The sequence below is a fragment of the Pseudonaja textilis genome, chromosome Z (genome assembly GCF_049901715.1).
Source record: "Pseudonaja textilis isolate UNSWEBS1 chromosome Z, rPseTex1.2, whole genome shotgun sequence".
Lineage (NCBI taxonomy): Eukaryota > Metazoa > Chordata > Lepidosauria > Squamata > Elapidae > Pseudonaja > Pseudonaja textilis.
In genome coordinates this window covers 457,591-483,071 of record NC_142008.1, presented here as the reverse complement: position 1 = coordinate 483,071, position 25,481 = coordinate 457,591, and the positions used below count along the sequence as shown (strand labels likewise).

At 48.7% G+C, this 25,481-nt stretch overlaps 1 protein-coding gene across 1 annotated transcript; it reads right to left on the bottom strand.

Annotated features, from left to right (window-relative positions):
* Positions 1-337: 337 nt before the first annotated feature.
* Positions 338-22,913, bottom strand: LOC113449932 (KAT8 regulatory NSL complex subunit 1-like). Its single transcript, XM_026721053.2, has 13 exons — positions 22,142-22,913; positions 15,680-15,821; positions 14,937-15,125; positions 14,351-14,478; positions 12,698-12,905; positions 11,896-12,061; positions 10,994-11,134; positions 9,462-9,637; positions 8,542-8,660; positions 7,612-7,666; positions 5,812-5,924; positions 2,916-3,126; positions 338-1,330 (listed from the first exon to the last, which is right to left on the bottom strand). The coding sequence occupies exons 1-13, from the start codon at positions 22,615-22,617 to the stop codon at positions 1,079-1,081; spliced, it is 2,376 nt and encodes a 791-aa protein (XP_026576838.2). The 5' UTR covers positions 22,618-22,913; the 3' UTR covers positions 338-1,078.
* Positions 22,914-25,481: the final 2,568 nt, after the last annotated feature.

The following is a 25,481-nucleotide window of genomic DNA, read 5'->3' as shown; positions in this document are numbered from 1 at the left end:
GCTTTTCGGATAAGAAACAAAATCTCTTCAAAGAAAAAAATTGAACTTAACTGTTACCCAGAACAGAAGATTCACGGATAAGAAGCAAAACCTCTTTAAAGGAAAAACTGAACTGTTAACCAGAACTGAAGAAGCTTCTCGAATGAGGAGCAAAACCTCTTCAAAGAAAAAAACAAGAAAGTCCAGTTCTTGATAAAGAACATCCATGACCTGGATGACCGAGAAGAGATATCCAGATATTTTAAAAAATATCTTTAAAATGATGTTCAAAGAATATTTGCAACCAACCCCCTCCCCAAACCTACCCCCAATGATCACTTCAGAGCCCATGTTATTATCTGGTCAAGTTCCTTTTATTGATTAAATTAGCATTTCCGTACAACTGCATAGCATCGGCCGCTTTTCTGAATAGAAGAGTCTAAAAAGCATCGGTAGCAATCATGATTGATTGTTTTTTTCTCCCCTCCCAAAAAGATCAGGAGAAACCATGATTCAGAGATAGGAAAAACCGCCGATTCCAGAACGAGTTTTGTGTTCAGAACACCGTGGATTCCAGAGCGGCATAGATCAAAATGATAAAATTTATCGCGCTTCCCTGCAGAACCTTTCCTTCGCAACCCCCACCCCATTAACTAGCGGCTCTGGGGGACGAAGCCTATCGTCCACTAATCAATCTCCCCAATTAATCCACACTTCCCTCCTGCTTTTGAGGTTCCCATCAACCGTGTCCGTTCCAAGCATCTCCTCTTGGTGTGTGCTGCAGCCTCTCTGCTTCCCTTTTTGGGGAGGTAGGTGGGTTGTCTCCCGCAGCCCCTAACCTTCCTTCCTGTGTGGTGCTCCGAGTTCTCCCACCTACCGATGGGCTTCTCCAGGTCACCCCCTCCTCCCGCCCCACAGAGGCTCGGCGAATGGCCCCTGCCGGCCCTTCTCGCCGGTCGTGGGGAACTCCCTAGTCCAAAGATGGACCTCCGCGTTGTGCTCGACTTTCCTGGCGCCTGGCTTGCCAGCTGAGCTCGGTGATGCCTCTCTAGAGTGTGGGTGAAACTCTCCCGACGTCTTCTCTCCGGAGCCCGAGAGGTCATCTGTTATTCAGCATGGAGGCGATGAAGCAACGTGGCTCGGCCTGGTGCTGCCGATCACCGTCCTCGGGAGGTCCCGGACGTTTCGCCGGGAACGCCTCTCTCAGGTAAGAGAGGCCAGCGGTGTTCATGTAGTTAGTCCTCAAGGCTTCATCCCACTGCTGGCCAAAGGTTTTGTGGGAGGAGTCGTGAAGCGCCCGGTAGTCGGCATCGGAAAGTGGGAAGGTGCGGGGTTCCCAAGGCAGAACATTCTGAAGAGGTGAGGAAGAGGAAGAACAGCAGTGTTAGTGGGAGAGAAGGAGAATTCAGCGAAGGAAAACCCATCCTGGTTCTTCTCGACTTATGAGCAGTTACCGTGTTTCCCCCAAAATAAGACCTAACCGGAAAATAAACCTTAGCATAATTTTTCAGGATGCTCAGTGATATGAGCCATACCCTAAAAATAAGCCCCAGTTAAGATTGTCATCCAAATGGACATATTTAATGCCGTATTTCCCAGAATAAGGCCTAACTGGAAAATAAGTCCAAATGCATCTTTTGGAGCAAAAATTAATATAAGACTCAGTGTTATTTTCGGGGATAACATGGTACTTAGTGACCATTTGAAGTTACGACATACTTCTGTGGGAATACAGTACTAGTCCTTGATATCTAACACCCGAGATCTTCAAAGTTACCAAGGCCCTGAAAAAAGGGACTAATAACCGCTTTTCATACTTATGACCCGTTGCAGCGTTCCCCAGGGTCACGTGATCAAAACTCAGAAGCTTGGCAATTGACTCATATTTATGATGGTTACAGTGGACTGGGGTCACGTGATTCTCTTTCTGTTAAGGTATTGAGATTTAAGAGCTGACCAGTTGCTGTAAGGGTGATGCAATGTAAGGCTGATGCAATGAGGATGAATCAGCATTGATGCTGCCTTTTTAAGACTATGGATGGGTCCATGGAAGGCTTTACCTTTTTAAGAGGTGTCTACATAAAGGCAGCCGTTAGAGGGCATGTTCTCTTTCCTTGTGCAAAGTTCTCTGTGTAGTTGAAGATAGCTTGCTTGTCAGGTATTTGCCTACCACGTATATTTCTGAATACGTCTTGTATATAAATCACTGTTAAATGTCTAAGCCTCTGTGTGCTTTGTTTTGTTGCTGCGTTGTCTCACAATAGTAGTCACGCTGCAAATGCTCTGACATCTTCTGCCCAGCAAAGTCAATCGGGAAGACTGATTTCCTTGGCAACTCTGCTATTTAGTCAACAACTGCAGTGATTCACTTAACAACTATTGTGACTGATGGCCACAATTGAGCCAAAAATGTAGGTTGCTAGGCGAGACAGCTGTTGTGAGTTTTGCTCCGTTGCTCACCAATGTCACTCAGTCAGACTCTCTTCTGTGGTGAAGCCAGCCTGGAGATGGTTAAGCGAATCTGGCTCCCCCCGCTGATTTTGCTTATCAGAAGACTGCAAAAGGGGATCCCGGGATATTGAATCTGTCCTAAATATGGATTGCTAAATGTCTGAATTTTGATGTGACCGATGGTCCTAAGTCCTTTTTTCAGTGCTGTTGGGCCTTTTGAACCGTCACTGAACCAACAGTTGTAAACTGAGGACTACCTGTAATACCAATCTTCAATGTTTCCTGCTGGCTTCTCCTATGCAGTCTATGGGGAAGCCAGCAGGAAGCTGAAGTTATACGAGCTCATTGCTTAATGATAGCAATCAGGACTGCCAGAACTGCTACCGTTAATCTACGACATTGTGCTTTGCGACCACGTATCCCAGCGACCAAAATTCTGCTCCCGTTTATGGTCCTAAGCCGAGGACTGCTTCCAATGGCCTCACCTGGATCTCGTCTGTATTGAAGGAAGAGTCTTCACTGAAGGAATTCCCTCCTCGGCCTCTTAACACCAGGGACGTTGGAATGTTGAAGGGGTCTGGGCTGAGCGATACAGTGGGAGAGTTGGCATCCTGAAGGTAGTGAAGGCTGTTCGGCACGCTGTCCTGGCAGCCAGGAGGAGGCATCCAGCGCCCATCGGCTTTATGGGAGGAGCTCCTGGAAGGAGAATGGAACACAAGAACCCCATTAAGCAGGAAGCTTAACTTAGCAGAGTCTCAAAAGAGATCTTGGGACGGTGGATGGAGCTGTGTGTGTGTGTGTATGTGTGTGTGTGTGTCTTATTCCTTGCACCCCAATGGCGGACAGGGGTGCCTCCAAGAGGAGATCAAATGAGGGAGGGGCACGTTTTGGGGTGTGTGTGAAACACTGGAAAAAGAGATATGCTAGAGAGATAGAAAACCAGACAAAGGTTTGGAAAATTGTGACTTCTCCCTTCTAAGCCCTCCACCCTTTTGAAGAATTTGATTTAGACTGGAGAGATGCTATATGATACACGAGGCTTCTTTCTGCTGCATTATCATCCTTAGAGCAGGATTCCCAGGCCAGCCAGGGGCAATTCGTTTGTCCATCCAATCCGTACTTTCAACACCACCACCCCCTTTCAGCTATATCTCTGTCCATCCACCCATCCTATATTTATCATCTCTCTCTCTTGCTATTACTTTATCATCAATCACCTATCACGTATCTTTGTATGTACCCACCCATCTAATCTATATAATTTGTCTCTATCTTATCTATCCATCCCTCTCCATCCATTCATCTCATCTCTAGCTGTCATCACATCCATCCATCTATCCAATTTCTCTAGCTATCATCCATCCAATGTGTATAATCGCTATCTTCGTATCCATCCATTCATCCATCTCAAATCTCTACCTATCATCTTATCTTCCCATTCATCTGTCCATCCATCCATCCAATCTGTAATAATCTATCTCTCTAGCTATCTAACTAGAGCAGGGGTCAGCAACCTTAAACACTCAAAAGAGCCACAAACCTCCTAACCGGAAGTCCCCCGTTCAATTCTGGAGCCGACCAGATTCTATGGCGGATCCCCCACCATAGAGTCTCCTCCTAGCGCGGCATCCTTTTTCCTCTACCTGTCCTAACCGAAAGCCCTATCAATTGTGGAGCCAACCGGCAACAGGGAGCCGCAGCAGAGGGAGGAAAGAACCACATGCGGCTCCAGAGCTGTGGGTTGCTGACCCCTGCCCTAATCTATATAATTTAACTCTGTATCTTATCTATACATCTTCTCCATCCATCTGTCCATCTCATCTCAAGCTGTTATCCCATCTCATCCATCTATCCAATTTGTATCATCTATCTTTGTAGCCATCCATATCTCTATTTTATCCATCCATCCATCTCATCTCTCTACCTATCATGTTATCTTCTCATTCATCCACCTCGATCCATCCATCCATCCATCCTTTCTGTATAATCTATCTCTCTAGCTATCTTATCTAGCTAGAGACGATATACCGTGTATGGATGGATCAATGGATAAGATGATGGATTATACAGGATGGATGGATGGATATATAGATAGAGATGGATGGGTGGATGAATGGGAAGATAATAGGTAGAGGGATAGACGGGTGGATAAAATAGAGACATGATATAAATGGATGGATCGATGGACAAGATGATAGCTAGAGAGATTATACAGGATGGATGGATGAGATGGAATAGGTGGGTGAATGGGAAGATGCTGGGTAGAGAGATGGATGGTTGGATAAGACAGCTGGAGAGCGGATATGGATGAACGGATGGATACAGAGATAGAGATTATACACATTGGATGGATGGGTAAGGTGATAGCTAGACAGATTGGATAGATGGAAGGATGGGATGACATGATAGATAAGATGATAGCTAGAGAGATTATATATATGGATGGATGGAAGAATCTATCGTATCATCTTATTTACCCATCCACCCATCTCCCTTGCTATCATCTTATCCATCCAACCATATCAACTCTAGCATCTTATCTATCCATCTATCTGTTCTGACCTCAGCTTCCCCCCAAAAGCACTAAGCAGATTTTTTTCTCCCGGCAAAACCCCTTTTATTAAAGGAAGGCGAATTTCTTGCATTCGCCTTCCGCCAAGGGCCTGGCCAACAGCCTTTCAAGGGTGTGATTAGGAGCACAGCCCCGACCTAGCCTGGAGGGCGGCCAAGTAAATGTTTCCAAACGCAGTGCTGACAAGGAAGGACTCGGCACGGAGTCTCTGAGATGCACAGACAGATCTTCCCACTGTGGCAACGAACAAATTGTTTCCTGCAAAAGCCCCCTCCCCTTTCGCTCCTCTTTTAATCCCTCTGGGAGGGGCCATTCACCATCCATCTGTGTCCTTACTCCCTTGTTTCTTAGCTGTTCCCTTCTTCTGGCAGCTCTGTGCATACACACATTGAGGACAGGCTCCAGCTGTTCTTCTGCCCCCCTGAATCTCCGACTCTGAAGGCAGCTGGTAACTGTGGGACGGCCCTGGCCCCATCTCTGCCTCAGACGCAGAGCCTTCCCCAGACTCCAGGACTGGCCCATGTTCCTCCCCAACCTCCTCACTGTCCAACTCTGCTGCCAGCACCGGTAGCAACACACCCCCTCCCTCCCTCTAAAATTGGATAATCCATTTGCAACCTCAGCATATCTTAAGACCTCCCCAGGAGCTGCCCACCATGCTGAGGCTTATAAGGTAGGGAAACTAAGAGGCGAGTTGAGAAGTTTGTTCTTTAGCCTGAAGGCCTGGTCTAGAAGTAGCAGCTCATCTCTCTGAGTGGGAAGAGACTCTCTCTTGGAGGGGCAGGCAAGAGCTCGTGGGAACCGCTAACCTGTTTCCTCGTCTCTGGGAGGACATTCCGGTCCAGGAGTCCCAGCGGGCTCGTTCCAGCTCTTCAAATTTTTGGTGATAGGTCAGATACGTTTCATCCGAAGTGTCTTCCAGCTAGAAGAAAAATAAAAGTGAAGGTCAAAAGGTCTCCAATCTAGTTTGGAAATTGTTAAAAATGGCATTACCATTGCTTTATATTTTCACATATATAATTCTACATATCACAGAAATGATGGGATGGAGGTGGGGGGCACCAGGAAAAGAAGAGAAGGAGCCAGAGGAGGAGGTCGACTGTAAGATCGTTGGTGCTTTCTGAGCTGGGTGGTTTTCTCGTGGACGTCTCATGACCCATCCAGGCAATAGCATCACTGCTAGAAGGGGGTGGGGTGGGTGTTGGTTTCACAGAGTAGAGGAGGCAGAAGAAGAGTAGGAAGAAAACAATTGTGGGGTCCCTGGTTGTTCTCTGAGCTGTTTGTTGTTGTTGCAGATGTTTCATGACCCAACTAGGGAACATCATCAGTGCTGGAAGGGGGAACAGGGGGAGGGAGGACTGTGGGGGTCCTTGGTGCTCTCTGAGCTGGACCGTTTTCTTGCAGACATTTCATGACGCAATAAGGAAACGTCATCAGTGCTAGACGGGAGGGCGTTTGCAGGGAGGGGAGGAGGAGAGGGAGAGAGAGGCAGAAAGAGAGGGAGAGAAGGAGAAGGAAAGAAAGAAGCAAAGACAAGGAAGGAAGGAGGATTGTGGGATCCTTTGGGGCTCTCTGAGCTGGGTGGTTTTCTTGCAGACGTTTCATGACCCAGCTAGGAACAGCATCAGAAGAGAAGGGGATTGACACAGAGGAAAAGCAGGAGGAGGAAGAAAAGGAGAAGGGGGAGGAGGAAGGAGGAATAGACGGGAAGAGAAGGAAGGAAATGTAGAAAAAGAGGAGGAGGAGGAGGAGAAGTTGAAGAAAAAGATGGAGAAGAAGAAAAAAGGGAGAAAGGGAAGAGAAGGAAGAAAAATACAGGGAGAAAGGGGAGGAGGAATAAATGGGGGGGAGGAGGAGGAAGTAGAAGAAAAACGAGAGGAGGAGGAGGGAGAAAGGGAAGAGGAGGAAAGAGGAAAAGCAGTTGAAGGGGAGGGGGAGGAGAGGGAGAAAGGGAGGAGAAGGAGTAGGAAGAAGGGAGAGGAAGGAGGAGTTGAAGAAAAAAGAGATGGAGAAGGAAAAAAAGGAGGGAGAAAGGGATGAGGAGGAAGAGGAAGACAGGGAGAAGGAGGGGTAGTACTAGAGGGGAGGAGGAGGGAGGAGAAGTAGGAGGAAAAAAACGAGAGGAGGAGGAGGAGGGAGAAAGGGAAGAGGAGGAAAGAGGAAAAGCAGTTGATGGGGAGGGGGAGGAACAAGAAAAAGGAGAGCAAGAGGAGGGAGAAAGGGAAGAAGCAGAAGACAGGGAGGAGGAGGAGGAATAGGAGGTGGAAGGAGGAGAAGTAGAAGGAGAAGATGACAGGGAGGAGGAAGGAGAAAAGGAAGAGGAGGAAAAAAGAGAAATAGCCGTAGTAGTAGTCATAGTAGGAAGAGGACGACTGAGGGGAATCTCTGAGCCTCGCTGTTTCCTTGGCAGACATTTCACGACCCAACTAGGAATGTCATCAGGCCCCTGCATTGTCCTTCCCCATCATACCACGCCAGGCGTCTCCTGTCCCCTCCCTCCTCCTTCCACTCCCAAATTGTGGCTGCGGGTTGTGCAATGTGTATTTAGAAACACACACACACATCCCAAGCTTGGGGATCGACCACAACCACACACACACACCCTTTACCTCCATGTCTGCTTCCTCTAAGATCACCAACTCTTTGGGATCCACTGTTCTCCAGCTGGAGAGAGAAAAAGGGAGGGGGGTGTTATGGATCGGTCGATTTGTGACTCACTTAACAACCACAGTGATTCACTTATCAACAGTGGCAAGGAAGGTCTTAAAACAAGGCAAACAGCACTGAAAAATGCTTCACTTAACCACGTGATTTACTGAACCCGAATTCCCTTAATGACGGTGGCAAGAAAGGTCTGACAATGGAGCAAAACTCACTTAGCCAAAGCTTCACTTAACCACTGTGTGATTCAATGAGCAACCACAGTGATTCCCTTAACGTCGGCAGCAAGGAAGGTCCTTACATGGGGCCAAACTCCCTGAGAATTGTTTCGCTTAACTGTGCGACTCAACAATTGCATGGATTCCCTTAATGACAATGGTAGGAAAAGGCATAAAATGGGGCCCAACTCACTTCCCCGACACTTCCACTTCACAACCGATTGTCCTCCCTTAACCTCCATCTTTCTCAGCCAAAAAAATGTGGTCATGAAGTCGAGGTGTCAGCTTTGGAATTCCCTGTAATGGAATTCCTTCTGGGACTGAGACGTGAGGTTTCCCCACTCCTCCCTTCAAATTAACTTACTCTTCGTCTTCAATTTTTAAAATTCCAGATTCTGGATTCCTCAGGAAATCAATTTGAGATTTCACACCCTCCCCCTAATAAAATAAAATAACATAACACAAAATATACAATAAAGTAAAATAAATGAAATCAAATGAAATATAAAATAAAATAAATGAAATAAATAAAATAAAATATAAAATTAAAATAAAATAAATGAAATAAATGAAGTTAAATTAAATAAAATCAAATACAATACAGTAAAATGCTGTAAAACTAAAATATTGTAAAATCAAATCAAATCAAAAGGAACTCACCTGGGGGTTAAAATCTCTTTATACTGCAATTTTTCCACCCGGGTGGCGGAGGCCATGGACATTGGTATGACGATGTTGTTGATATCGTAGGAAGTTTCCACTTTTTTCTTTTTGGCAGGCTGCATGGGGAGAGAAAAACACACACACACACACACACACACCACAACACACCATCGGTGAAACAAAGCAACAAACAAAAGACGCCAGGGGAGGGGGGCAGAAATCTTGCCACTTCGCAGGAGTGAAGGGGCGTTTACCTCTGAATAAAAGGGGTTTCTCTTAAGACGGGGTTGGGCTAAGTGACCTGCGAGGGGATTTTGGCGGGATGGAGACAAGGCAACAGCCCAGCGTGGTGCTTTCCTATTACAGGGTGTGTGTAGCTCAGGGTTGAAGGGTGTGCTGTGCGTCTCTCTGAGCAGGGGCACGGGGAGGGCAGGTTCTCTTGAAGATGTTTCATGACCCCGCTCGGTTACATCATCAGTGTTACAAGGATTGCGGGGGTGGGATTTGCAGGGAGGAGGAGAACGACTGGGGGGGGTGGTGTCTCCTTGGATGCTCTCTGAGCTGGGTGGTTTTCTATCAGACATTGCACGACCCAACTAGGGAACGTCACCAGGGCTAGAAGGGAGAAGAGGAGAAAGAGGAGGGAGGAGAAAATCTGTGAACATCACTAGTGCTGGAAGGAAGGAGGGAGGGAGGACTGTGGGCTCCTTGGGGTTCTCTGAGCTGGTTGTTTTTCTTGCAGACGCCTCATGACCCAACTAGGGAACATCATCAGTGCTTAGAAGGGAAAGGAGGAGGAGGGGGAAGAAGAGGAAGAAGTGGTAGATGATAAGGAGGAGGAGGAGGAGGAGGAGGACGACGACAGCTACGGTGTTGTGGGCTGCCTTTTGCACATGGCCCTTTTCCGGCTCACTTACCAAGGCGGAGCTGCTGCTGCTGCCGGCTGTGGCAGGATGAGGGGGCACGTGATTGGCATGCAGAACAGGAGAGTTTTCGAGGCACAGAGGCGGCGCCGAGTGCAGAGCACCCGGTTTGTTGGGCACGGGGCGCCGGGCGCAAAGCCCAAAGCCGGCCAATCCTTTCAACAGAGTACCTGGGGAGAGAGAGAGAGAGAGAGAGAGAGAGAGAGAGAGAGAGAGAGAGAGAGAGAAAGGCAAGTCAGTCAAATCTGTCGTAACCGAGACTATGTACTGGAGGGTTTGGGATTCCACCGTCGACCCCGTTCTCTGCCAACCGATGAACGACCTGGGTTCTCTGGCCCTGAGAAAAATCTTTTCCCGTCATTTGGAGAAAAGAGGTCCGCCTTCTTCGTTGCCCTCGACTTACGACCATTTGAAGTTCCAACGGCCCTGAAACGAGGGACTTGGCACTGTGTTTCTTACTTACACCCTTGACAGGATCAAAATTCAGACGCTCTGCCACTGACTCGTATTTATGACGAGGGTCAGACCCTTTTTGCCACCTTCCATCAATGGGGAAACCCAGATTTGCTTTAATGACCACGGGGACTAACTTTTCACCCTGAGAGCGATTGACTTCACACGACTGGACAGGTCGTAAAAAGGGGCAACGTTCCATTTTTTGACTGAAACAAAAGGTCTCGCTGAGCCAACAAAGTGGAAGGCTCCCATCGAAGGAAAAAGAAGCCGGAAGCACTTTTAATGACCAGGGAGTTCTGCTTTCTAGGGGGGAGCTTTGCTTGGAACACTGACAACTGACGGGAACAACGGCTGGGATTCCCTTAACGACGGAGACGTTAATTTAAAACCGTCTTCCTCCGCCACAGCAAAGTCAGTGGTCGTGCGCAGGGGTGGGCTCCCGAAATGTTACCAACTGGTTCTCTGCCTGGTTGCTGGGTGGGTGTGGCCACGGTGGGCATGGCCTAGTCAGCCCGATGGCGGGGAGGGAGGGCGTTTTTGCGCTCCATGGGCTCCCGAGGCTTTCCTCGAGACTTCGCGAGTGCGAAAACAGCCTCCCGGGCTCTGGAGGCTTCCTGGAAGCTGGAAACGGGCCCACTTCCGGCCTTCTGGATCCTCCAAGAAGCCCATTTTTCACCTTCCCTGAGCCTCCACGTGGGCCCTGTACTTACCTGGCATCCAAAACGGGCTGCGTGGAGACTCCTGGGAGGGGCAGGGCAGGGCAGGGCCAGCCAGGGGCAGGATTTGCCGGTTCATTGAACCGGCCATAAAAGAAATATATGGTAAAATTAGAACCGGTTCGCATGAACCGAGGTGAACTGGTAACAGTCCACGCCCACCCTGGTCCTATGTCAAGGACCGCCCCGTCTTCCAAAAAGAGGTGATGACGATGACAAGCCCGCGATTGAAATTCAGCTGCTCGGCAACTGGTTCCACTCCCTTTTGAACTGCAAGGCCCATCCAGGAGATGGGACATGGTGTCAAAGAGACAGCAACCCCCTGCCCCCAAACCCACATGCAGTTACTTTTACCCGGAGCGGCAAGTGATGGGGAGCCAACATTGTTGGTTAAGTCTTTCAAACTGGCATGGGGCGGCTTCGGAAAGTCGGGTTTCGGGGTGCGCCAGTGGTCTTCTCGGAGCAAGGCCTCGAAGTGTAAATGCAGAGGGTTGCCTGTTGAAAAAAAGAGAACATAAATAAATAAATAAATAAATGACATTGGAACCCTGCAAAAGTTGAGGCAGAACTCAAGAGGCTTGTCCTCTTTTGAGTAACACGGGTCGACGGCTTCGATGCCTTATGCCGTAGCGTCTCATTACGCTGGCAGGAAGCTTTGGTTTTCTGCTCCGTGTATGTAGATGTTGGAATGAAGGCTGTGGGGTTTCTCTGTGTCATACGTGTGCGTGTGTATGAGGGTATCTGCGCGACGGTTACCTCTGGAGGGCTAAATACAAGGAAATATCATTTTAATGTATGCTGATTAGTGTACATTTTAAAGCGACAGTAAAGTTTCTCTTCTCTTCTATTTCACCCAGCTGTTCTAATTCTATTGTCTATTCCATTCTATATCCTATATCCTATTTTCTATTCTTTCCTATTCCATTCCATTCTCTTTTCCTTTTCTATTCCATTTTGCATTCTATTCCATTCTGCATCCTATTCTATTCATATTCTACTCTATTCTAATTCCAATCAATTCCATTCCATATTCTATTCCCCCAAAGCCCGTGTGGCTCACTTAACAAGGCCTGTGAGACCCTAAACAACGGTGTAAAGACCAGTCATAAAAGAAGGCAAGCCTCTCTTCACCGTCTCACTTAGCAATGGAAATGTTTTTTGTGCCTGCTAACAGGACAGAGGGGAGAAAAAAGCGAAGGAGGACAGAGAATAATTTCAGAGAGGGGAGGAGTTATGGGGGGTGTAAAGTTACTCACCGTGTGGGAAGGAGAGGATGGGGTGGAAGCTGGAGTCCAGCAAGGCGATGCGTTCCTCCAAGGACATGGCCTCTGGGTCGAGGGGGGGCAGCGAGGCCTTGAAGTTGCACAAAATGCAGGAGTTGGGCTGCTCACAGGTGCACTTCAGGCTGAGAGGCTTCGGCGGCTGTGGGGCGAGAGAGAGGGCAGAGCGATAGGGACGACTTGAACCGCTCTTTGGCCTCACGACTTGGAAAAGAGGAGCGGGGTCCATTGCGGGAGGCTTGGAAGAAAACCAGCAGGACAGCCGGCGGTCTGAAATGGTCAAGGGTCTCCCGTTTGAACAGGGTGTGGGACTAGAGGACCTCCGAAGTCCCTTCTGACTCTTGTCATTCTGTGATTCTGTAAGGGTCTCCTGCTTGAGTAGGGGGTTGGACTAGAGGACCTCTCAGGTCCCTTCTGAATCTGTTACACTGAAGAAAAGGAATGGAAGGAGGACGGACTGTGGGATCCTGGGTGCTCTGTGGGGGAACATCCTCAGTGGTAGAAAGGAGTGAGATTATATGGTATGTCTACAGAGAGAAAACCCCTCTCTCTCCCTAGCACTGATGATGTTCCCTAGTTGGGTCATGAAACATCTGCAGGAAAACCACCCAGCTCAGAGAGCACCAGGGATCCCCCAGTTCTTCCTTCCTTCTCTTCCCTTCTTTCTTTCTCCTCCTTCCTTCCCTTCCCTTCCTTCCTTGAGGATGTTCTCTAGTTTGGTCATCACCCAACTCAGAAGGACCCCATTTGAAATGTCTGCCTCGCCTTCTGGCCTTACCTTCCGGTTCAGGTGAGCGATAGAGCCGAGTCTCACCAGCCGGCGCTTCTTGTACCTGCAGATGGGACGGATCCGAGCTGCCACGCAGCTGTTGTCCAGGGCCGAGGCCACACCGGGCAGGCTGTGGTTTGCCGGTGGAGGTTTCTTGAGGTGCCTCTCAGAGGCCGGGCCTTCGGCAGAGCTGCCACTGGTGGCGCAGGTGCTCAAGCTGGGAGGGTCAAAGAAAAAAACGATAAAAAAATATCCCGGAGGCAACTTAAACGGGGATGTTGGTTTGTGTAGGAAGGAATGATAACCCCCCTTGCCCAGAATCCTTGCAAAAGAAATTGACAGGAAACGAAGAGCGCAACTATAATGGGTCCTTGAGTTATGACCATTCAAAGATGCCGATGGGTCCCCACCAAAGAGAACTTCAGTCCGATTCAGAGTTGCGATGTGGCCCCCACAAAATCACCTGATGGCATTGTGGCACCACCCGTTTACATTTTTATTGGAAACTAGCTCTTGGAGAGAGAAACTAGCTGAGAGAGAGAGAGAAGGAGAGCAGGAGTGGGGGAGAAAGAAAAAGGAAGGAAGGAAGGAAGGAAGGAAGGAAGGAAGGAAGGAAGGAAGGAAGGAAGGAAGGGAGAGAGATGGAGGGAGGGAGGCAGGAAGATAGAAAAGAAGGAAGAGGGAGAGAGCAAGTAAAGGAGGAGACGAAGGCAAAAGAGACAAGGAAGAAGAAAGGGGAAAAGGAGGGAGTAAAGGAATGAATAGGGGGAAAGAAAGGGAAAGAGAAAATGAATGAAAGAGAAAGAAAGAAAAGATGGTGGGAGGGAGGGAGAGAGGCAAGAGAGAGGCAGGGAGGAAGGAAGGAAGAAAAGGAAGAGAGCAAGTAAAGGAGAGGAAGGAAGGAAGAGACAAGGAGGAAAGAAGGAAGGAAAGAGGGAGGAAAGGAAGGAATAGAGGGAGAAAGGAAGAAAGAAAAAAGGAAGAATGGAAGAGAAAGAAAAAGAAAAGGAAGAAAAACAGGAAAGAAAGGACTGACAGGGAGGGAGGCAGGGAAGGCGGCAGGAAGGAAGAAAAGGAAGATGGAGAGGAAGTAAAGTAGGAGAGGGAGGGAAGAAAGAAAAAGAAAGAGAGGCAGGGAGAGAAGGAAGGAAGGAAGGAAGGAAGGAATTCATGTTTAATGCGGACAAGTCTGTTCACAATACAAAATAATAACGGTTATCTTATCTTATTTTATCTTATCTTATCCTAGCCTATTCGTATATACGAATAGGATAAATTTTCAAAAAGGGGGAAGAGATTAAAATCAGAGAAAAGGATCAAAATATAAATGACCTTGAAAAAGGCACGGCAACCACAACGAGCTCTTCCTTATAAATTTTATCCACTTAAATCTTGTACGATAACTACCCCCGTGATCTGTTCATTATAAATTTATCCATTTAAAGCATCATCATCTTTGTTTAATCCCTTACTCAGGGGTAACTGAATGGAGCTAGCAGAGTGTTTACTGGCCGGATGCCCTTCCTGTCATTGATGCAGAGTTTTGTTCAGCAGATATATTCTCATTGTGCCGAGAGAGAGAAAAATATCTGCCTCTACACCTAGGATCGAACTCACAGCCTGATAAATTTTATCCACTTACATCTTTATAGGACAACTCACCAGTTGCTGATTCCGTTGACTTGATGGGGGGACGGGCAGGCTTTGGGGGGCTCTGGAGAACCATTGATGCGGGCGCAGGAGTGATTTTGACAGACCAGGTTCCTTAAGGACTGGGTGAGGTGAGAATTCTAGAAAGGAAAAAATGGAATTATTATTATTAAATATTATTGTTATTATCATTGGTTCCAAAAACATGTTTTATTTCCCAGCACTGAAAAAGCTGGAGGAGAATAAGAATTAAAACAAATTAAATTAAAAGAATAAAAAAATTAAAACCATTAAAAAGGAACGATAGAAAAGTGCTCAACTCTTATTTGCCATTTCAGCAGGGAGGATTTACCCTCCTCTTCATGACTTTCTCCAAACCCTCCTCCCACAAAGCCCCAAAAATTGCCGGCTGGGGGGTTCTGGGAGTTGGAGTCCTGTCTTAAAATGGCCCTGATCTAAGCTCTCCTCTTTCTTTTCCCCCCATTCGAACCAAGAAATAAGGACTTTTGACAACACAGCTTTTCCAAAATTCGCTGCCCCACCCTTTCTGGGTCAGCCACCGCTCCTTGGGACCGGATGCATTTGCTACAATACCAACCTGTTTTTCTGCATTTTGGAGGAGATAAGAAGGGATACAAGGCGATAGTCCAGTGGGCACCTTCAGGTGGGGGGAGGAGGGAGGCTGGGCTGGGGTTTTCCTGGAGTTCATCCCCCCTGCAGGGGAGGCCAGGCGGCTTGGCGGCTTGAGCCCATCTTCCTGCTGGAGGCTGCCCAGGATAACTGGGCCCTGGGGAGAGGGAAAGAAAAAAAAAACCACTTTGTATTATGTATTCTGCTTGTATATTCTAGTGGATTGTGACAGTAGATTCACAGCCATCTACAAAATAAATGGAAGGGGGGAAGAATTAATAGAAATAATTAGGGGTCCTTGGTGCTCTCAGAGCTGGGGGGCGGGGGGGTTCTTGCAGATGTTTCATGACCCCACTAGGGAACGTCATCAGTGCTGCAAGGGACCGTAGATTTATAAAACAGAGAGCAAACCCCACACTTCCTCTTGCCCCGATGAGGTGACCTCATTGGGATGAGAGCTTTGACTCTATTGTACGACCTGGTTGTTGAGCGAATCCCTGCCTATTGTGAAGTCAGTCTCATGTAGTGGGAAGGTCACCCCCCCGCCACCCCCACCCCGGGACACTGCGACGACTGTCGTAAAGATGACCCAGTCTGCATTTGGAGCACTGTGAGCCGTTTTTTTCCGAACTTCCAAACAGGTTCATGAACAGGATGTCGAGATGGGCCGTAAGAAGATGCTTCCGGCAAGGAAGGGAGCTTGTCCTTTACCTTGTTGGCACGGAGCTGCTTGTAAACGTCAGTCTGCTGCCTTATCCGATACTCCAGGTCCAACACCTGAGCTTGCAGCCACGTCCAGCGACAGATGATGGCCGCTCTCTCCATCGCCCACTGGCGCTGTGCCAGCCGGTGCCTGAAAAACACCCAGAAGCATTGGCGTTCGCATTCTTCATATCGAGACACACACACTTAAGAGGGATTTCAATCCATCCAAACAATACGTACTTGGCATTAGTGTCTTCACGCAGCTCAGGTGCCTCAGACACACACACACACACACACACACACACACACACACACATATATACATACATTCCCATACAAGTTTTCCTCAGCAGCCAACTCCTAGGTTGTTCCGAAAGAAGCCACGATCGGTTTTGTATTTCAGTTTTCTCCGGAAGGTCATTTGGCAAGCTTTCAAACTCTGGCTTCTTGATTGGATGGATGGATGGATGGATGGATGGATAGACAGACAGACAGTGATTAGAGATACAGATGATAGATGATAAACAGTAGATACAATATAGATTACATAGATATAGACATATAGATATAAGTATAGATGACAGAGATAGAGATAATAGATGATAGATAGATGATATAAAGAAGATAGATGAGATAGATAATATATAAGATTAGGCAGATACATAGATGATATAAACAGATATAGATGATACAGAGAGAGAAAGATTAGAGATATACTATAAGTTGTAGGTAGATGCGATAGAGATTAGATAGAAATATAGGTAGTAGATAGATGCGATATAGCTAGATGATAGATTAGATACATAGATGATATAGACAAATAGAGATATAGCTAGATGATATAGATAGTAGATAGATGACATAGATTATATTGATAGATAATATATATAGATGATATAGATTGAGAGATTGAGAGATGATATATAGATAGCAACAGCACTTAAGTTTATATACCATTTTACAGTGCTTTACAGCCCTCCCTAAGCGGTTTACAGAGTCAGCCACTTGCCGCCAACAATTTGGGTCCTGTTTACCGACCTCGGAAGGATGGAAGGCTGAGTCTACCTTGAGCCTGGTGAGATTTGAACTGCCAAATTGCAGGCAGCTGACAGTCAGCATAAGTAGCCTGAAGTATTGAACTCTAACCACTGCGCCACCATGGCTCATTAGATAGATAGATAGATAGATAGATAGATAGATAGATAGATAGATAGATAGATAGATAGATAGATAGATAGATAGATAGACAGATAAGACATGGATGAGATAGATCAGGGGTTTTCAAACTTGGCAAGTTTATGACTTGTGGACTTCAACTCCCAGGAAGGACTCCCAGGAATTCTCAGAGTTGAAGTCCACAAGTCTTAAACTTGCCAAGTTTGAAAACCCTTGAGATAGATAGATAGATAAAATTTCAGAGAAGTCTGGTTGCAGGGAAAGGAAAGGAAAGACTGTAAGTTTGCATTGAAAAGTAAGGCTTAGGTAGAGATGGATGGGCTGTGCGGGGGGAATATACAGGAATTGTAGTTATAAGCCGAGTGGGCATTGAAGGGTGATGTAATTGGGATTTTTCAAAAAGGCCATTATTTGTATTTTAGGCTGCGTCACCCATGACGTTAAAGCACAGAGGCTGTTGCCTAGTTCAGCCATGAAAGGTTTGCCAAAAAAAAAAAAAAAAGCCAAGCTCAGAGACAGCAGCAAAGATCTCACAATCTTCCTCCTCTATGGGAACACCGCTGCCTGCTAGCACTGATGCTGTTCCCTAGTTGGGTCATGTCTACAAGAAACCCACCCAACTCAGAGAGTACCAAGGAGCCTGCTGTTCAGACCAGCCCGCAATTTAGTCCACATTTAACCACCATGGGAAGTGCTGGCAACACTAAAACAAACCCAAACCACAACCATTGTGGCATCTCTACGGTCCCCCATTCAAAATTCAAGGTGCCGATCTTAAGATAAATCATGTCTGAATCTAGAGCATCGTACTCATCTCAGTTTCTGGACCAAGGAAGCCAGGATTGTCTGAAGACGGGTCATCTGGCCAACGTGGCTTATTCACCATGCTGGCCATGGAACAGCGTTAGCTTCCCACTGAAATGGAATCTGTTTAACTACACTAGCCTTTTGCAGGGAGGGTGGGGGGCGGCGGGCTGGGCTCTTGTTTTATTCATTTATCATTTTATCGTTTCATTATTATTTTTATATGATGTTTTTATATTCAGGTAAGTAATCTTGAGTTGCCATGGGCGACTTTTCTAAATTTTCTAAAATAAAATAAATAAATAAAAATTCATGCTTTTGATGGCTAGGTGAGCAGGAACTGGAGCCAGGGACAGGAATTCAAACCCTTCGCGAAGCGCTCGGGTCTCGAATGGCCAATCTTTCCCTTCACAAGGCCGGAGTCTGTTCCGTTCTGATGGTCACAGCATCCCACTTAAGCAACCGGCATTCAGTCCCTGACTTACAATAGTTCATTTAGCGACCATTCAAAGTTAGAACAATCTGGCAAAAAAGGGACTTAGGTCTGTTGCTTGCACTTATGACCATATAAGCACTTCCATGGTCACGTGATCGAAATTCAGACACGTGGCTCCCGACTCATATTTATGACGTGATCCAAATCCAGATGTTTGGCAACCGACTCGTATTTACGGTGGTCGCGGTATCCAGGAGTCATGAGATTCCCCTTTGGTGACCATCCGACGAGCAAAATCGAAAAGGGAGGGAAGGGGAAGCCAGTTTCGCTTAACAAGCATGCAACTTGTTTACCGACAGCAATTCACTTAACAACTGTGACAAGGAAAGTCCTAAAACGGAGCGAAACTCCCTTCACACGGGTTTCCTTAGCCACAGAACATTTGGGGGCTCACTTCTGGTTGTTAAGTCAAGGACGACCTGTAACGTCGCTTTGCCATTTCAGGTTGCAGAAATACAAAAACACACAGTCACACTCAAATTAGTCTGTAATGAGGGTTGCAGCATTCCAGGATCACGTGATCTCCTTTTGCGACCGTCTGAGAAGAAAAGTCAAGGGGGGGGGGCAGGAGCCAGATTCACTTAACGACTGTGCAACCACAGGGATTCATTGAAAGCAAGAAAGAAAGGTCCTCAATGGTCTCGCTTAGCCCTGGAAGTTTTGGGCTCGCTTGTGATCATTAAGTCGAGGACCAAGTCAGAGTCAGTCCCAGTACTGCCACCATGGTGGATTTGTGGCAGGGTGGGTTTGATTTCAATCAAGTCGATTAAAATCACAATTGAAATCACTAGTAAAAAGAACTGATTCACAGTAAATCAACTCGATTTAAATCATAATTTTTAAAGAGCAACTGACTTGCCGACAGTCCCAATATAGCAGAATATATAGCCTCTGGCGACATAACTAAGCTCCATTTCATGCTGAATAAACTAAATTATGAATGTATCTTAAATAGAAAACTATCTTTAGATGTTTTTACTCTAAAAGCATTTTATTAAAATAAATTCGATTAAAAAAGTCCAATTTAAATTTTAAAAAATCTGTTTTTGTTTTTTTACAAAAGACCGTCAATTTTACCCACCCGATTCATGGTCAGTATGCAGGGTGAAAAAGGCAGAAGAGGGAGGGGAAGGGAGGGAGGGGTGGGCAGGGCTGTTCAAGAGGAGGAGACCCTTCTCTCATTAGGGAGCCGGGGGAATGGCTTGGACCGGGTGGGTCCTCACAGGATGATGGGTGGGATTCAGTTCTAATGGCAACGGGGGCTGCTGGGCTGGGCGTCACTAAGCCAAGTGACCCTTTACTTGTACAATGAAGCTCCATTCCCACTTGTACACACCCATGTCACAGGTGTTCATCGTCAAGGTCCGTAGGCACCCATGTTGGGCTCCATTCACACAGGTACATCCGTAGCAGGCTCTCCATTCACACATCTACTCCCAGGTCAATTGCCACGTTTTCACAACCCGATCAGGTTGCATTCACACCCAACCAAACTTTTGAGTCACACGAGTATACACCCATGTCAGGCCCCATTCCCACATGCAAACACCAGGTCAAGCTCCATGTACATGTGTAGAACCTCATTCACATGCATACACGCCATTCACACATTTACGTTCAGGTCAGGCACCCTGCACACGTCTCCAGCCCCTGGTCAGGAACCATCCACACGTGTGCATACCCAGAAGTCAGGCTGCACTGACATGTTACACCGCCAGACCCGAGCAAGCTCCCCCCATCGGGGTCTTGCGTCGGGGCCCGGGGCCCTTGCTGTCTCAGGAGTTTTCAAGCGAGGAGGCCAAAAAGGAGGAGGAATAGAGCAACTCGGGCTTCATTCACACATACAAAGGAACATCAGGCTCCATTCACACGTGTACATGCAGCTCAGGCTCCATCCTTACATTACACCCCCATCCACATGTGCACACCCAGGTCAAGCTCCATTCACACACATACATCTGTATCAGTCTGCATTTCCACATGTACACACACCTCTCTCAAACTTCATTCACACGTGTACACCCAGGTCAGGCTCCATTCCAACATGGCTCCACCCACACGAGTACACACTCAAGAGTCAGGCTCCTTTCATATATGTACATCCAGGTTAGGCTCCATCTACATGTTAAACCCCCATTCCCACAGGTACACCCATCTAAGGCTCTATTCACACGAATACGTCCATCTTAGACTCAGTTCACAAGTGTATGCACCCCCATTATCAGTCCATTCACAAGTGTACTTCCATCTCAGGCTCCATTGACACACGTCCACACCCAGAAAGGTTGCATTGATATGTAGCTCCATTCACATATGTACACAAACCCATCTCAGGCTTCATTCATACATGTCCATACCTAGAAGTCAGGCGCCATTCCCATGTGACACCATTTAAACATATACAGATTTGTATCTCCATTCACATGTGTCTACACCCATGTCAGTCTTCATTCACACCCGTCCATACCCATCTCTGTCCCCATTTACACGTGGGGGCTCCATTCACACATGTACAAACCCATCTCAGACCCCATTCACACGTGTACACCCTGGGCTCCATTTACACGTCTACACACCCAGACTCCATCCACATGTGTACACAAACCCATATCATGCTCCATTCACACCTGTACAAACCCATCTCAGTCCCCTTTCACAAGTTTACAGACAGGTCAGGCTCCCATCTAGATGTGTTACCCGCCCCATTCACATTCCTACTCCCATGACAGACTCCATTCACATGTTGCATATCCAGGTCAGGATCCAATTACAATCCAATCCCTTTCCACAAGTATTAAAAAACCATCGAGGCCTGGGGAAACCACCCCACCTCCCTTCACAAAAGCAGCCCTGAGAAGACACTCAACCCACCCCAGTGCTGGATCGGGGCCCAGGGCCCGACTTGGGGGTCTTTGCTGTCTGAGGAAGAGGAGGAGGACGAACATGTACACACCCAGGAGTCAGACCCCATTCACATATGTACACCCAGGTCAGTCTCCATCCACACATATACACCCCTCTAAGGCTCCCCATGGATACAGGTACACCAACCCATCTTAGGCTCTATTCACAACTGTACCCCCAAAAGTCAGGCTCCATTGTACAACCGGAAGTCAGTCTTCATTCACACGTGTACATCATCTCAGGCTCCCATCCACACCTATACATCCATCTAAGGCTCCATTTACACCTGTACACCCATGTTAGTCTCCATTCACATATGTACACCCATCTCAGTCCGCATCCATGCATGTATACATCCTACCAGGCTCCATTCACACATGTCCCAGCACCATTCAAACATATACACATCTATCTGTCTCCATTCACACATGGACACCGCTCTAAGGCTCCATTCACACGTGTACACCCATGTCAATCTCCATTCACACGTCTAGATCCATCTCAGGCTCCTATCTACATATATACAACCCAATATCAGAGTCCATTAACATGAGTACCTCCCCATAAGACAGGTTCCATTCAAACATATATGCATCCATTTGTGTCTCCATTCACGCATGTACACACCCATTCACACGTGTACACCCATCTCTTGCCCATGTACACCTGTACCCCCAGAAGTCAGGCTCCATTCAAAGGTCTACACAAACGCATCTCATACCCCATTCATACGTATACACCAATCTCAGACTCACATCTAGACGTGTTACCCCCTCCCCCCATTCACACATTGCACATCCAGGCCAGAGTCCAATTACACATTACACCCCCATTTATATGTGTACACCCATGACAGTCTTCATTCACACGTGAAAACGCATCAGGCTCCCATCCACACGTGTACACACACCTATCTTAGGCTTCCACCTACACGTGTTACCCCGCTCCGTCATTCACACACCTAACCCCCCCAGGCTCCATTCACACGTTGCACATCTAGGTAAGGGTCTAATTACACGTGTTATTAAAAACCCGTGGAACACCCCCTCCACCTCCCTTCCCAAAAGCAGTCCTGAGGAGACACTCACCCCACCCCGGTGCGGCATCGGGGCCCGGGGCCCGGCTCGGGGCCTTCGCTGTCTGAGGAAGAGGAGGCGGCCGAGGCGGAGGACGAAGACGACGACGACGACGAGGACGAAGAGATCCCGAGCGAGGAGCCGGAGGAAGAAGAGGCCGAGGACGACGAGGAAGAGGCGGCCGAGGCGCTCTCTGTGGCATCGGAGTCGCAGCCCCGCTGGGCCGCCCGGAGCCGGGCTTGAGCCTCGGCCGCCAGCTGCCTCAGCTCGGCCCCGTCGCCGCCGACGTTCCGACCAGGCCGCGTCCGGCTTCGGCCCGTCACCAAGCCGTTCAGCTGGTGCCGGACGTGCCGTTCCACCTGCCGGCCTTGCAGAGCCCGGAGCCGACGGCAAAGGCTCCGTGCCCGGGTCCAAAGGACGGCTTGGCGGGCCCGGGAAGAAGCCAGGCGACGACGGAAGGTCGCCTCAGCCGCTTCAGCGGCCGCCATTACTGGCGCCAAAAAAAAAAAAAAATACCTCAGGGCGGGCCAGGGCTCTCCATTTGCTTTCGGGGGCGCGCGCGCAGAACAATACCAGGCAGGCCCCACGCGCAACTGCGCATGCGTCCGATTCGGAGGACGAGGAGGGGAAAAAAATAATAAAACGAACGTAAGTCCACGCAGGAGAAATGGGGAGAGAGAGAAAGAGAAAGACTCCGCCTTGTTTGGGCGGACGAGCGCGTGCGCAATGGGAACTTTAGAGGGCAGGCCGGATGGAATCCTAAAAGCCTTCGTTGCCGCTTTTGCGCATGTGCGCGGAAGGGGATGGCGTTTCCTTGCAACGTTCTCGGAGTCGTTCTCGGCGCTTTTGCGCATATGCGGAAGAAGTGCCCGTAAGTTTCTTATCGCTGCCCTCGTTCGCGCTTCTGCGCATGTGCAAATGCGAGGTGCAGCGACTTTAAGAAGCCCTCTCGAGGGGCCAGGCTTTTCTTCGCACTTTTGCGCATGTACGGCAGAAAGTGCCCGCGGTTTCTATACAACACTCTCGGGAAGGCGAGCGTTGTCGGCGCGTTGGTTCGCACTTTTGCGCATGTGCGTCGGGAGGTGACGGAGTTTCTTAACGCCGCCTTCGTTCGCGCATGTGCGGTGCGAGGTTTACGCTTTCTAAGGAGCCTTCCAAGAGTTTAGGCTGAATGCCGCGCTTTCCTTCGCTCTTTTCCGCAGGTGCGGGTGAAGATGCCCGCACTTTGTTTTGGGCGGACAAGTGCGTGCGCGATGGCAACTTTAGGGAGGCGGAGGGAGGGGTCGCAGCCTTCGTTGGCCTTTTTCCGCATGTGGGCAGGGAGGTGCCCGGAGTTTCTAAAAGAGATCGGAAGGGCGAGGTCCAGGCTATCGTTTGCGCATGTGCGGCGGAAAAAAGTGGCCGGATTTTCTTACGGCGCCTCCTTTCGCACTTGTGCGCATGTGCGGCCGGAGGTGCCCGGACTTTCTTAAGCCATCGGGAGGGCCGAGCGTGGTCCGTGGCTTCGTTCGCCCGGCTGCGAATGCGCGGATCAAACTGCCCGGAGGTTGGTTTTTTGTTTTTGTTTTGGCACATGAAGTTCTCGCACTTAAAAACGCAGGTAGTTCTCGACTTACGACCACAACGGAGCCCAACATTGATGTCGTTAAGCGAGACATTGGTGAAGGGCCTGTTACCCCATTGTCACCACTTGCCTGGCCACCCAGGTTAAAATGAATCACTGCAATTGTTAAATGAGTCACATGGTCGTTAAGTGAATTGGCTTTTCCCCAATTGATCTTCCTTGTCAGAAGGTGACCTAAAGGGGATAGCATGACCCAGAACACTGCGACCGTCATAAGTGAGAGTCAAGCATCTGATATGTAAATCCTGTCTCCGTGGTTATAAGGGTGAAAAAAGGTGGTAAGTTCCCTTCGGTGCTGCTGTAACTTGGAACGGTCACTAAGTGAACTTCGAATAAGCCCTCGACATATAACGTATTACGTAGTGACCGTTCGGCGCTGACGAGCCTTATGTTCAGGTTTCACACTTATGACCGTGTTGTCCTGACCCAGGGTCATGCGGTTTCCATTTGGATGCTTGACAACCGGCTCACATGTACGATGGTCACAGTGTCCCGAGGTCACGTGATCCCCTTTGGCGGCCTTCTGACAAAGCAAGTCAACCAGGAAGCTGGATTCACTGAACAACGGTGTGACTAATTTAGCAGTGATTCACTTCACAATGATGGCAATAAAGGTCGTAAACCCGGGCAACGTTCCCTAAACGACCTGCCTCGGTTTTAGCGACCCAAGTTTGGATGCCCTGTTGTGGTCATAACTCGAGGACGGCCTGGATAGGGTCGCTCGCGTGAACCGGGGGTTGGGTTAGAGGACCTCCAACCAAACTACAGCATACCTTCTCTCAACAAATGGAGCCAAGGATTGTTTGAATCCTGGCAGGGTCAAACGATGAACCAGGATTAATGGACCATGGTAATTTTTTTCAACCGTTAGAGAATCGCGGTCCGATTCTGGCGGAGACCGAACGGAGCTGGAAGGAGGGGAGGAATTTGCAGCGGGGTTGAGAGGCAGCTGCCAACGCCCCAATCTGGGAGAGGTAGCGGGAATCCCATCGATGGGCAACCCCGTGAGAATCGTAGCTAAGCCCGGAGAGATACCCCACTTGGAGCGCGACTCCTGACGTAAAAAACGGACCAGGCGCAGGGCTGCCAACCTCGATTTCATGGAGGGCCCGGTCAGCAATGTGGTTGTCCTACAGGGGCCAGAGTGGTGTGGCCACCATGACGTCGGTCACATGGGTGGTGCCTGTGGGGACTGGGTGAGGTGAGGGATAAAATCCAGGAGTCTCCAGTGGGTGCAGCGGTGGATAGGCGGGCCTCTCCGACCGCTGCCTCGCAATGCTCGTGTGCTCTCCGGCTTGCACCACGACTGCTCCAGCCGCAACTGCGGCTGCCCCATCCTTGCCACGTCCACCCCACCTACCCACCAACTGGATGGTGGGTCAGTCCCTCTGGCCGCTGCCCAGTGACTCTTGCCTGCTCTGCACCCAATAGTGGTAACCGCTCCAGCCACAGCCCTGGGGCTCCCCATCCGTCACAGAGCGCTCCACCTCGCCCTCCCCCCAAGTGGGCGTAAGAATCATAGAGCAACGGCTGGAGGGGCAGGCTGGTGACAAGGAGGCTGCTGTGGGGCTGCCACCTGGGGGAGGAGAGGGGAGTGGGCTGCTGACAGGGGCAGCAGATGCATCACCCTCATCCACGAGGAAGAGGAGGTGGCAGCACTGATCTGCAGCCTCCTGCGCACATGCGGGCGCGCCGGAATGGAGTGGGCAGGGCCTGTGTGCAAATGTG